Genomic DNA, 13,186 nt, shown 5'->3' with positions numbered 1-13,186 from the left:
AATGTAAATTATCCAACAAAACCAGGTCACGGGCCACATCTGGGCTGCAGGCTGTATTTTATTAAAAACCCAATGGCCATCTATTTAGGAGGAGTAGCAGAAACAAAATTTTAAAGATGGTCAATGTGGTAGCCATAATGGCTATACAAGGGAACTAATTTCATTTAGGAGCAACTAGACATTGTAACGTGTTCTGGTTATAATCCCTATCTTGATATCACTTCCTATTCAAGGAGTAGCAATAACAAGAGTTTCAAGATGGCTTCCATGGCAACCATACTGGATTTCAGATTAGCACTGTTCATTTAGGACCAACCAGACCTTGGGATGAATGTATGCATTTCATGGCAATCCAATTATATTTCAGAGTCTATGGTTGACATTGCCCGGGGTGGGAGTGGGAGACAAGCGCCCCAATCCTCCAAAAAATGCCCCATGCAGCTTGCGTCTCTGACTGCCTCTGTCAACTAAAATCCACCTCCTGGCCTTCGCGAGTGGCTTAGATTTGAAGCCCGGTAGACCATGTTTTCTACTAACAGGAGAAGGGGTGAAGATGGCCCACTGGCACCTTAAAACCAGTTGCTTCGGGTAGATGGGACTCGTAAACCTTGGATGGTAGCTCATCTAGGAGAAGGAAAACTCCGATTCCAAACCTCTGCTGCCTTGTGGCTATACCCACTCATGGGAAAGGCTAAGGGAGTAAACCCTGACAGAAAATCCGGAGATGGAGTCCCTAAGGCGGTCTGACATTGACTTCAAAGTCATTCCGGCAACTCCTGTGACGCCGTTGGTGCCAAGCTGTATCAGCATTCGTCGTTCCCTTGGGCACACCAGCTGCGTGGAGAGGGGGGATCTGCTGCATGGACAACAGCTGATTCTCCATACCACCCTGCCCAGGCTTCATAGCTCCACTGGAGAGGACACTCCAGTGTCGTCGTACGGCGTCGGCACAACACGAGAAGTAGCAGTTTACCGGTTCTAAGTCAAAGCTCGATTGGCGTAGAGCTTGGCGCCAGGGGTTACTTCTAACGGTGGGAGAGATCACCAGGTCTCACTGGACAGCTACCGCCCGCCTCAAGCTGGGCAGCCCCCAGTCAGTAAGGTGCTGCCCGCCATGGCCTGCTTGCTTCACTGGTTGCGTGGAGCTTAGAGAACCATCTCGACAAGTGGGCCACAAAACTCCGCACCAGGAAAGACTAAAAGAAGAAATAAGAAGACTTCCAACTCCTCGTTTTGCAACCTGGAACATCAGGACCATGTGTCCTGGATTGACCGCTGACCTACAGCAGATCGACGATGCACGGAAGACTGCCGTCATTGACAGAGAACTCTCCCGACTGAACACTGACATTGCCTGCCTCCAGGAGACCCAACTGGCTGACAGCGGCACCATCAGGGAAGCCAATTACACGTTCTTTAGGCAGGGGAAGCCCTCGGATGAACCTAGGCAGCATGGTGTAGGCTTTGCCGTAAAGAACACGCTAATCGCCTTCATTGAACTGCCATCACCAGGTACTGAGAGAATCCTTGCCCTCCGGCTGTCAACATCCTTAGGCCCAGTCAACATCTTCAGCATGTACGCCCCAACCTTCTGCTCCACCTACGAGGAGAAAGACAAGTTTTATGAGGCTCTGGATCAGGCAATATCCAGTATCCCCAACAATGAAAGCCTTTACTTACTAGGAGACTTCAATGCTAGAGTGGGAGCTGACCATGAGCCCTGGTCCACCTGTCTCGGGCTTTTACGGAAGGGGCAAGATCAACGAGAATGGTCAGTGACTGCTGAAGATGTGCTGCTCCCACAGCCTATGTGTGACCAACACTTTCTTCAAATGCAAGGAGATCCACCAGGTGTCGTGGAGACACCCACGTTCACGCCACTGGCACCAGCTAGACCTCGTCATCACCAGGTGTGCAGAACTGGCCAGTGTCCTCCTCACCCGCAGCTACCACAGTGCCGATTGTGACACGGACCATTCCCTCGTGGCCAGCAAGGTGCGAATATTACCCAAGAAGCTGCACCACACCAAGAAGAAGGGTCACCCACACATCAACACCTGCTGTGCAAGCAACCCAGAGAAAACACAGCAGTTCATCAGCAAACTGAAGGAAGCTCTCACCAAAGTTACACCTGATGACACCACTGACTCCAGGTGGTCCCATATCCGTGACTCTGTGTACAATTCAGCCATCACAGCTTACGGGAAGAGGGAGCGAAAGAATGTCGACTGGTATGAGGCAAACTGGGAGGAGATGGAGCCCATGACTGAGGCAAAGAGGAAAGCCCTCCTGGCATACAAGGCTGCACCTAGCCCCAGAACACTACAAGCCCTCAGGATTGCAAGGAACAACGCCCAGAATACTGCCCACCGCTGTGCCAACACCTACTGGCTGAACCTTTACAACAGTATACAGACAGCTGCTGACACCGGGGACACAAGAGGAATGTACGGTATCAAAAAAGGCGACAGGCCCCCACAGCTACAAGACCCCCCCCACCAAGTCCAAGTCGGGCGAAGTCATCACAGACCAGGGGAAACAACTGCAGCGATGGGTTGAGCACTATCTCGAGCTATATGCAACCCAAAACAATGTCACTGGAACTGCCCTGGATGCCATTCCAGACCTGCCTGTCACGGAGGAGCTAGACACACAGCCCACCCTGGAAGAGCTCAGAAAAGCCATCGATTGCCTTGCCTGTGGGAAGGCTCCTGGAAGCGATGGCATTCCGCCTGAAGTCCTCAAGAGCGGAAAACCAGCACTGTTCCTGCCCCTACACACACTCCTCTGCCTTTGCTGGGAACAGGGATACATCCCACAGGACATGCGTGACGCCAACATTGTCACTTTGTACAAAAACAAAGGAGACCGTAGCGACTGCAACAACTATCGGGGCATCTCCCTTCTCAGCAGCGTTGGAAAGGTTTTCACCCGTGTTGCCTTGGCGTGCTTGCAAATCCTAGCCTCCCGCATCTACCCAGAGTCCCAGTGTGGATTTCAAGCCGGCAGGTCAACTGTAGACATGATCTTCTCACTACGTCAGCTGCAGGAGAAGTGTCGCGAGCAGCAGATGCCCCTCTACATTGCCTTCATAGACCTGACAAAGGCGTTTGACCTGGTTAGTCGGAGTGGACTCTTCAGACTCCTGCAGAAGATCGGCTGCCCCCCACGTCTGCTTGCTGTCATGTCGTTCCACGAGAACATGCACAGCACAGTGTACTTCAATGGCGCAACATCTGAAGCATTCCCAGTCATCAGCGGAGTCAAACAAGGCCGTGTCCTTGCGCCGACGCTCTTTGCCATCTTCTTCTCCATGCTTCTCCAGTACGCATTCAAGGACTGCAGCGAGGGAGTGTACATCCATACCAGGGCTGACGGCAAGCTGTTCAACATCGCCCGTCTCCGTACTAAGACTAAAGTCACAGAAGTACTCATCCGTGAATTGCTCTTCGCCGACGATGCAGCCTTGACATCACACACGGAAGATGGACTGCAGCAGCTGGTATGCCACCTCTCCCATGCTTGTAAGGAATTTGGACTGACCATCAGTTTGAAGAAAACGAATGTCATGGCGCAGGACACAGACTCCCCTCCCTCTGTCACCATCGATGGGTACAACTTGGAAGTTGTTGAGAACTTCACATACCTCGGGTCTAACATCTCCAGCTCACTCTCCATTGATTCTGAGGTTAACGGCAGGATTGCCAAGGCAGCAGCAGTGATGGCCAGACTTAACCAGAGAGTCTGGAACAACCCCAACCTCACAGAGAAGACCAAACTGCGTGTCTACCAAGCCTGCGTACTCAGCTCACTTCTCTACAGCAGCGAAACATGGACCACCTATGCAAGACACGAGAGGAAACTCAACAGCTTCCACCTGAGATGTCTGCGGCGCATTATGCACATCCAGTGGCAGGACAAAGTACCCAACACAGAGGTTCTAGAACGCGCCAACATGAACAGCATGTTCTCCATTCTCAACGAGAGGCGCCTTCGCTGGCTTGGCCATGTCAAAAGAATGCACCCAGGTCGCATTCCCAAGGACCTGTTATATTGGGAATTAGCAGAAGGTGCACGACCAACTGGACCACATCTGCGCTACGAAGATGTTTGCAAGAAGGATATGAAGACGGCACACATCAATGTCAATGACTGGGAGAGCTGTGCAAACAATCGTTCCAGCTGGCGCCTAGCTGTCAGGCAGGGAGTTCAAAACGCAGAGGAAGAGAGAAGAATAAAACAAGCTGAAAAGAGAGCTAGAAAGAAGGATAGACAAAAGCTTACTTTGGAGCTACGCCATCGTCTCCCGTAGACGGACGGATGCCAAGAGAGATAACAAATGTGTACTAATGGACAGACAGACGGACAACAGACACATGGACAAAAGACCATATCATAAGCTGTTCTGGTTTATTGATCAGCAGAGCAAAAATTTGATGGGAATTTTACTTGGTCAATTTTCCGTCAAGTTTTAAAGAAGAAATAAAAAAAAACATTTGTTAATTCAAGTGACTTTTTAAAGACTAAATTTTCATTTTCCTATCTGCAACTACAATAATGCTATATTAGTACTGACAATAGTTAGAATCAGTTAGTGTCTGATGCACATCTGTATATGGATGATAACCCATTCCTGATGCACATCTGTATAAAGATTATATACATGGATGATATCCCATTCCTGATGTACATCTCTGTACATGGATGATATCCCATTCCTGATGTACATCTGTACATGGATGATATCCCATTCCTGATGTACACTGTATGATATCCCATTCCTGATGTACACTGTATGATATCCCATTCCTGATGTACACTGTATGATATCCCATTCCTGATGTACACTGTATGATATCCCATTCCTGATGTACACTGTATGATATCCCATTCCTGATGTACATTGTATGATATCCCATTCCTGATGTACATTGTATGACATCCCATTCCTGATGTACATTGTATGACATCCCATTCCTGATGCACATGTGATGCACCCCAAACTGAACACACTTTTTTGTGCTCAAAGAATTCTTGTCTTTTCAAATGAAAATGCCTTTGTACTATTTTATATTCACTTCCTTTTTGGCACATACAGACAATCTGATATAATATATTGCATGTATAGACTTTACCTTATTCTGATCACGCCAGTACAGGATATATCCCTTTTGGTCCACCTTGAGTGTGACCGGGACACCAATTGTAGAGCTCTGGAATACAAAAAAGACAAAGGTGGTTAAGGTTAAGAATGAAAGGTATTGTTGATTTTTTTTAAAAATTGCTTAACGGTGTATATCAACTGACTATTATCAGAAACACAGGAAAGTTTTGCTAGAAATTAGGATATTTTTTTCTTAAATTTTCAACTATCACAAGTCAACAGAGAACAAATCAGGGGAAGGAGGCAAAATCAGGATCACTGCCCCATCAAGTCTGCTGTCAAATTTTTTCACACATCTTTTCATATGAAGCAGTCTCATTTGTAGTACATAATCCTTCTAACTTGAGTACCATCGTCTGTTGCTGGTCTTCATCAATGATAGGCTATTTTGCACAGCTAAATACTAAAGACATGAATTCCAGTAGGCACTACATGCAAAGATCCACACAGGAAATGGCAGAATAACAAATTATTACTACCCCCCCCCATGAAAAGAAAACAAAACATAACTAGATCTACTTCATATGACTCAATATGGCAGTGATGGCACATCCCATTTTTGTTGTTGTTGTTGTTGTTCCCAACACACACCCCTGACACACTCAGGGGACATAATCCAAAATCTATTACATATGTGTCCTCCTATGAATACATGCAAACATTTGGTATGAAAAAAATATTCCAAGATCTCAATGTATTTCAACTCTGACATAACTTCACCCCAGGACACTTGAGACTCAAACACCATACATCTCTTGCAAATGGTCACCAGATGAGCAACCTATGTTCAACTATACATTTGGCAAATTTCTACTCTAGTTTAAGAGATGCGATTACTGACAGACAAATAACCAATGGGTATCACAACATCCCCCTGCAAAAGCACGGGGCAAAAAAAATTGTTGTTGCTTTGGGGTTTAACGCCATTTCTCAGCACAAGATTGGCTAGACATGGTGGCCAATGTAACCAGTGGAGGATGAGCCCAGCAAAACCCTGGTAAGAACCACTGACCCACAGGAAACTACAGGCAAGCTTTTTCACATAACATTGGCCATGCCCACGACTCAAACCCACCCAGGGCCCCTCGAGTTATTTCCTACATAATATTACTATTACTGTATTTGCCTGCCTATAAGCTGAAGCGGAGTGCAAGTCAAATCTGCAAATTTGGTAAATTTTCCATCCTTCATCTTTATGTAAGTTGATGCTGAGTATAAGACGAGGCCAGATCAACACTTGTGTTTTTCACTTCGTTCCACATAGCATAGTGAAATTATCTTACCTGTAACTCAGTATCCTTTCCAGTCAGTATCATTAAATGTAACTAAAAGTACCTAATTTGTTTCACAAGAAGTATTTTATTGAGTTACACTTACAGATAGGATAAAACTTGTGATGGTGTGTATTTTTAAATTATAATAACTTCTGGTTTCATAAATATTAAAAGTATCACTGTATGATATTTCAGATTACCAGCAATAGGTAGACTGCATCATTAATACTAAAATGCATTTTTGGAAGGGGGAAGAGAGATACAGAGAGAAGATTGCACATGTATTCCATCGCACTTTCTTTTTGCACTTCAAAATCAAATATGTCTAGATATATGTGTGAGAGAGAGTTCAGCTCTTCGTGTATTTTTTTTTGTTCTTTTTCTTAACCTACTGCTACCATGTTGCTGAAGCTTTTATCAAAGATAGAAAACATTAATGCTTGAAACAGAAAATGTAAACTATGAAATACATACCATGCTCCTTCAGGGTTTAAATATTCACAATAGTTATATCCATATCCAAATAGTCACCATTAGGTTAAATCCCAAGAATGACCATTTTGCAAGCAATCTAATTTTTTGGCAAGTATAATAACCTCTCCACGCCCAACAATTAAGATTTTGTTTCAAGTGCATGTACTCTTCCTATACTTAGGCAGCAATTGTTTTAGATCTTTGATCATGCTAGATGTACTTTAAATTGCTGTTGGTTCGGTGGGCAAGTTAAAAAATCTCCCTGACTGAGAAATTTACAATAGTAACCAACTGACATTTTAATAATACCTATGGATAGCCGCATTTCTCTATTGGTAGACTTGCTAATCAGATCTGGTCTGCAGAATCCTGACCTCAGACAGGTGTTATCTTTGAATGACAATACAGCCATAGCATATTTAATTAGCATTTAAATACCACTACAAAAGCCACGTGATTCTATTAATGACGGAAGTGGAAACAAAAATTTAAAGGAATCGCTTAATTAGTGGTATTAATTGATGATGGAATATGGTACTACACTTATACACAAGTAAAATCGGTCATCAGGTAAGTGAACAATACCGATTTATAATCTTGTAGACATCTCTGTCTGTCTGTCCATCACTCTCTCTCATGGGGCATACAGATTATTTGATCATTAGGTGCAAAAAGAAAATTGTGATGGAATGATTTTGTCTTGTTTGTTCATCTTCTAACTTGTAAATTCTAACACACATATGTAATTAAATTTAAACTATGTATATTACAAACAATGTACATTACTGGTGCATGCTGCTTTAGTGCAATTACATCTGATCTATGTTAAGTTTTAATGCTGACGATCATGTCATTATTTAAAACACTCGCTGTGGGATCCTGTATTTGTTCCTACATGATCTCTTCCCCAAAATGAAATAAATTTTGCCCATTATTTTTCATACCCGTGGAGATTATTTTCCATACAAACAGTATGATAAAGCAATTCAGGTGACATTATCCATATATAAGTCGATTCAGAGTATAAGACTAAGGTAAAATTTTCTAGTAAAAAAGTATCGTCTTACAGGCTGGCAAATACGGTAAATAATTAAATGGGATCCTTATAAAAAAAGTTCTGCATTACATTAGGACACTTAAAGTAAGAAATTAATGAATCTTATCTGCTTGCAATCCATGTTGCATTGGCTAGTCTCTGCAGTAGTGTATCTGAACTTCAGAAGTCCCTCGAATGGACCGACATTTTACTGTTTTTAAAGAATTTCCTGATAGACCATGTCTTCATTTTAAATGCTGAGCGTTGCAACCATCTCTGATATTCTTGAGTGACACGATTTTCAAATTAGATGCTATTGCAGTTATACTGCATGTAAGATTGGCACCTTTTTAATTTTAAACAAAAAAAGACATCATTAGATAACTTTCGACAAAAACAATGTTGATAATAAACAATTCTGGAGAAAGAGAGATCAGATTTTCAATACGTTCATTGTTACAGCCATATATGAGGTCTGATCATTCAGGACCAGTAAATATCAATTAGTCTTCTGGTGAAAACAGTCCGTCAATGACTTTCCGTTTAGAAGGAGTAACAATAACAAGTTTTAAGATAACTGCCATTGTGGCCACAATGCATGTCAGACAAGCACCATTTTTATTTAGTATCAACTAGACAACATAAGATGTCCCCTACTGTTTCTATGACTGTTATTCTACATTTAGAAGGAGTACCAATGAGATTTTCAAGATGGCCACAGTGGCAGCCATATTAGATATCAAGAATTTCAGACCCACAACACACAATAAAAAGTCTCCTGCTGAAATCCCCAAGGTGATATGACATTCCATTCAGTAGTAATAATACTTTCATTTAAGGTTTATTTGCATCTTGTGATCATTACGCCCTCTATTTATGGACAAATGATTTAAAATGACCTCAGCAGAAACTCCATATTGTACCGGTAATTATTTCTACCCACAAAACATTACTGTGACTACAAATAGGTCAAAATATTTAATCAAATGCCACTAGGACAGGAAAAAAATTTCCTTTCGAAAATCATCTTCCAAAATCAAGAAATTCCAAAAGATTCACATTCGGTTTTAAATAATCCCTTAAACATGTCCTTGTAATGAGGTTATTCAACAATGACAAGAATAGGAACAAATACTGCCATTTCAGGCAGGTCAGGAAATAACCTCATATGTAATGACAGGAATACATATAAATTTTATGGGTTTGGTGATCCAACAATGCTCCTTCTGCTGCCATATCATACCATGTGAAGAAAAATAGTTACCAATATGATTCTCAATGGCAGAAAATTACATCAAAGGTTTCTTTTTCAACTGGATACAAAAAAAGTCCAAACATTTACTGATTTTCACAACATCAATGACCACTATAGTTTAAATTCGATGACCACTAAGGTTTAATGACATTTGTCTATGTGCTACCATGTACATTCATGGGGTAGTTTCAAAGTATTTGCAAAATGTTACGAACATTGTCATCTGTCATGCTGAAATATCAATTGGCTTTGGGGTTTGTTTAGTGCAGCTTCTGTACAAAATTTGCAGTAAGCTTATTATAAGCTTTATGGTTCATAATATCCATACATTACCCCACTCCTCATTTCTTCCCACAATTCTACACCCCATTCAAATCACTTATTTATGGTCCCATACACATTTGTGTTACACTGGACAACAAATTTTTACAAAAGTCATGTTACTGAAATAAAATTAGTCAATTCTTATCAATTTTTATGTGCTGAACACGAATATGACAGTCAAATTGCAAAATTGGCTCTAGTTTTTTTGTAATCTGCAAGAAATTAATGTTTACATAACGAAATGCATTCCAATAGTAAAAGGTCAACTGTAATAGCCTACCTATAAAAAATCAAGTCATTGACTACATCTTAGATTTCTTCGCCTGTCTCTTGTACAGCTGTTCGGGAGCATCTCTGAGGAGTGTCCAGCAGTAGTCAGCCAGCATTGTAGTGGACCATTTTCCCTGGTATCTTTGTTCCATTGTTGCGATATCTTGATGAAAACGTTCGCCGTGTTCATCACTAACAATACCACAGTTGCTAGGAAAGAAATCCAAATGGGAATGAAGGAAGTGAATCTTTAGAGACATATTGCAGCCAAGTTTCTTATACTTCATCAACATGTCTTCTACTAGTTCCTTATAGTTTTCTGCCCTAACATTTCCGAGGAAGTTTGTAGAAACTAGGCGAAAAGCATTCCATGCTTGTTTCACGTCACCTTCCAGCAAGTTGTTGAACCGGTCATCTTTGAAAAGCTCTCGAATCTGAGGACCCACAAAAACTCCCTCTTTAATCTTTGCTTCGCTGAGTCGAGGGAATTTTTCATGCAGGTATCGGAATGCTGGCAAAGTCCGGTCAATGGCTTTCACGAAGTTTTTCATCAAACCTAGTTTGATGTGAAGGGGTGGTAGCAAGATTTTCTGAGCCTCAACCAGAGCTGGGTGTTGGATATTCTTCTCTCCAATGGCTACATTCTGCCTGTGAGTCCATTCCTTCCTCATGTAGTGCATTTCCCTTGCTCGGCTATCCCACTCGCATAAGAAACACATGTATTTTGTATATCCTTGCTGCAGTCCCATTAAAAGGGCAACTACCTTCAAATCACCACAGAGGTGCCAGCTGTACTTGTTATACTCAATGGAATTCACTAGCTGCCTTAAGTTATCGTATGTCTCTTTCATGTGGACAGCATACACTACTGGAATAGATGGAAGAATGTTTCCATTGTGCAAAAGCACAGCCTTGAGACTCAGTTTCGAAGAGTCCACAAATAGTCTCCATTCTTGTGGGTCATGAGTGATTTTTAAAGCATTCATGAGGCCCTCAATATCGGAACAGAATATCAGATTACTTTCCTTTCTGAAGAAAGGCTCCAATTGCTGGTGGCGCTTTCGATATGCAGTAATTGTGACATCTTCTTCTAGAAGATTCCATTGTTGGAGTCTTGATCCTAGCAATTCTGCCTTGTTCTTTGATAAGTCCAAATCACGAATCAGGTCATTTAGTTCTTCCTGTGTTATTCTGTGTGGGGTTGATGATGCACCACAGTGAAAATCTGGATCACTGCATGCTGATGGACCAGGAGAAGAACAGGTCGACTCACCTTTGTCTTCGTCAGATGAATCAAGAGAATATTCTGCTGGAGGTTCTGGAATAGGAAGTCCCTCACCATGTGGAACTGGTCTCAATGCAGACGGAATGTTTGGCTAGACTATTCTCGACTTCTTTCGCTTCGTTATTCCGCCGGAAAGAGGAGGAACCAAGCAGAAGTAACAGTCATTTAGGTGGTTGCTTGGCTCTCTCCACACCATTGGGACTGCAAACGGCATTGATGACCTTTTGCAATTCAACCACTGTGAAAGCTGTGTTGTACATGTAGCACAGCATATATGCGGAGCCCAAGGCTTGTCTTGGTCACCAACCTTGCATCCGAAGTAAAGATGATATGCCTTCTTCACTTGAGAATTGATACTTTTCTTCTGGTTGGCAAATGTCACTTCCCCACAAATATAGCAAAAATTGTCCGCGGTATTAACACACTTTCGAGGCATTACTGTTCTTTATTGTACGTAAATGGATAAAATAATAAGTTTTATGTAACAGTAGCTTGAACTGTCTCGCACAACGTCTAAAATATTTTAAATGCTGAACCTATCTGATTGGGCTTTATATAGTACACTGCTTACGTCAGCTTCAGCAGCCGCCTGGCATTAGTATAATAGGCCTACACGTATAGTACACTGCCGACGTCAACTTACTTCAGCAGCCGCATGGCATTAGTATTGCAATGCATCAGAAAATGATGCAATCAACTGTGGATGATGTGAGCATGATGGTATTATGCAATGTTACATCATTATTCCGGATGTTGCTGCAGTCCTACTGGAGAAATTTACACAGTGAAACATAGAAAATGAGGTATATGAATATCTTCAAAACGAGAGCCAATACAAATTTTTCACGGTTACATTCGTGTTCGGCACACCAAAATACTACAGATTAGGGCCTTTTCAAGTCAGTAATGATTTCACTGTTGACCAGTGTTATTGATCACTGAAGGGTAGAAGTCAGACCTAAGGACATGCTTGTAACAGCCAAGATCAATACAGAAATGACATGCTCTACTTCCTGTTCATGACCCTGATAAACCAATCTATAAGTTTTTCACACACAAGTTGCAAAATACTTACATCTTTGAGATGTTTATGTTGAAGCTTGTCTCATAATATGTTGACTGAATAAATATGTATTATTCTTAAGATAAGCCAAATTGCCTACCTTGTAAATTTGTGTTATTTTAATCTTTTTTTAAAACTCAGAAACAAGAAGACCCAAGTGTCTCAAAATTGCTCAACAGCTGCCTATACTTTGTTATCCAATTTCACATGAAAAATTTAAAATAAAATAGGAACTTTTAGATACACTTAACAATGAAGATCTGAAAATTAACAGAGTTACAGTTAGGAAAAATTTATGATGCTATGTGGAACAAACTATAATAGTCAAAATGCTCTGTTGCAAATTCTGTTCATTTTGTGTTGTTGTTTTGGGGGGTTTTTAATAGCGGAGTTGTTAAAATGTTCTATTTAGCAAGGGGTGGACCATTTAATTTTCAGGGTGGGTGGTGGGGTGGTTGTTCTTTTAACCAGGATAATTTGCTAACTTTTACATCAAGAAATATTTTTTAACTTGTACAGTGGAAACAACAGTTTAGTTTTCAAGCATTTTAAGGGCCAGACATTTTTTCTTTAAAGCTTACCACCACCACCACCACCCATCCATTAAAAGGCTGGTCCCTAATTGAGGCCATAATTGACAGTGCATCAGCATCATTTGTGTAAATCTGAAATCTGTTCTGACATAGCAGAACCTAATCTGATATAACTGCACAAGAGAAAATTAGTCATGAGAGAGGGTTTCTCTTTTCAACATTTTAACACATTAACCTCTAGCGACGACTTAAGAGGTAGTAGCCGGTAGTAGCCTACTGCCAAACTCTGTAGCGTCATGGTCATGCAAGATACACTAAAGTGGGCAGTATTATAGAAATGTAGACAGATGTAGCTCTACAATGATACCAAATAATCTGGAATATCTAGTTGCACTACAAAATACAGATGGAAAAACCTCATTTTTTGAACCGGACTTTTTTCTAACCAAAATTCACCCATGGTCGGAATCCAATTTTGTGTCCAGATTTTAGACTTTTTGGTCTCAGA

The 13,186-nt window shown here is 41.6% G+C and overlaps 1 protein-coding gene across 6 annotated transcripts in view; it reads right to left on the bottom strand.

Annotated features, from left to right (window-relative positions):
• LOC149804253 (1-phosphatidylinositol 4,5-bisphosphate phosphodiesterase beta-1-like) overlaps positions 1-13,186 on the bottom strand; it is a 292,443-nt gene that overhangs the window by 229,704 nt on the left and 49,553 nt on the right. For all 6 annotated transcript variants that reach the window (XR_016415204.1, XR_016415202.1, XM_089938161.1 and 3 more), the window contains exon 2: positions 5,136-5,213. Coding sequence is in view for 4 of the 6 variants with exons in the window: in XM_089938161.1 (XP_089794287.1) it covers positions 5,136-5,213 (78 nt within the window). In the remaining 2 variants the exon portion in view is untranslated. The remainder of the gene's footprint in view (positions 1-5,135; positions 5,214-13,186) is intronic.

Source organism: Sinohyriopsis cumingii, chromosome 2 (genome assembly GCF_028554795.1).
Source record: "Sinohyriopsis cumingii isolate HCF-2022 chromosome 2, ASM2855479v2, whole genome shotgun sequence".
NCBI classification, from domain to species: Eukaryota; Metazoa; Mollusca; class Bivalvia; order Unionida; family Unionidae; genus Sinohyriopsis; species Sinohyriopsis cumingii.
The sequence above is the reverse complement of the archived record's forward strand: the minus strand, read 5'-3'. Positions and strand labels throughout refer to the sequence as shown.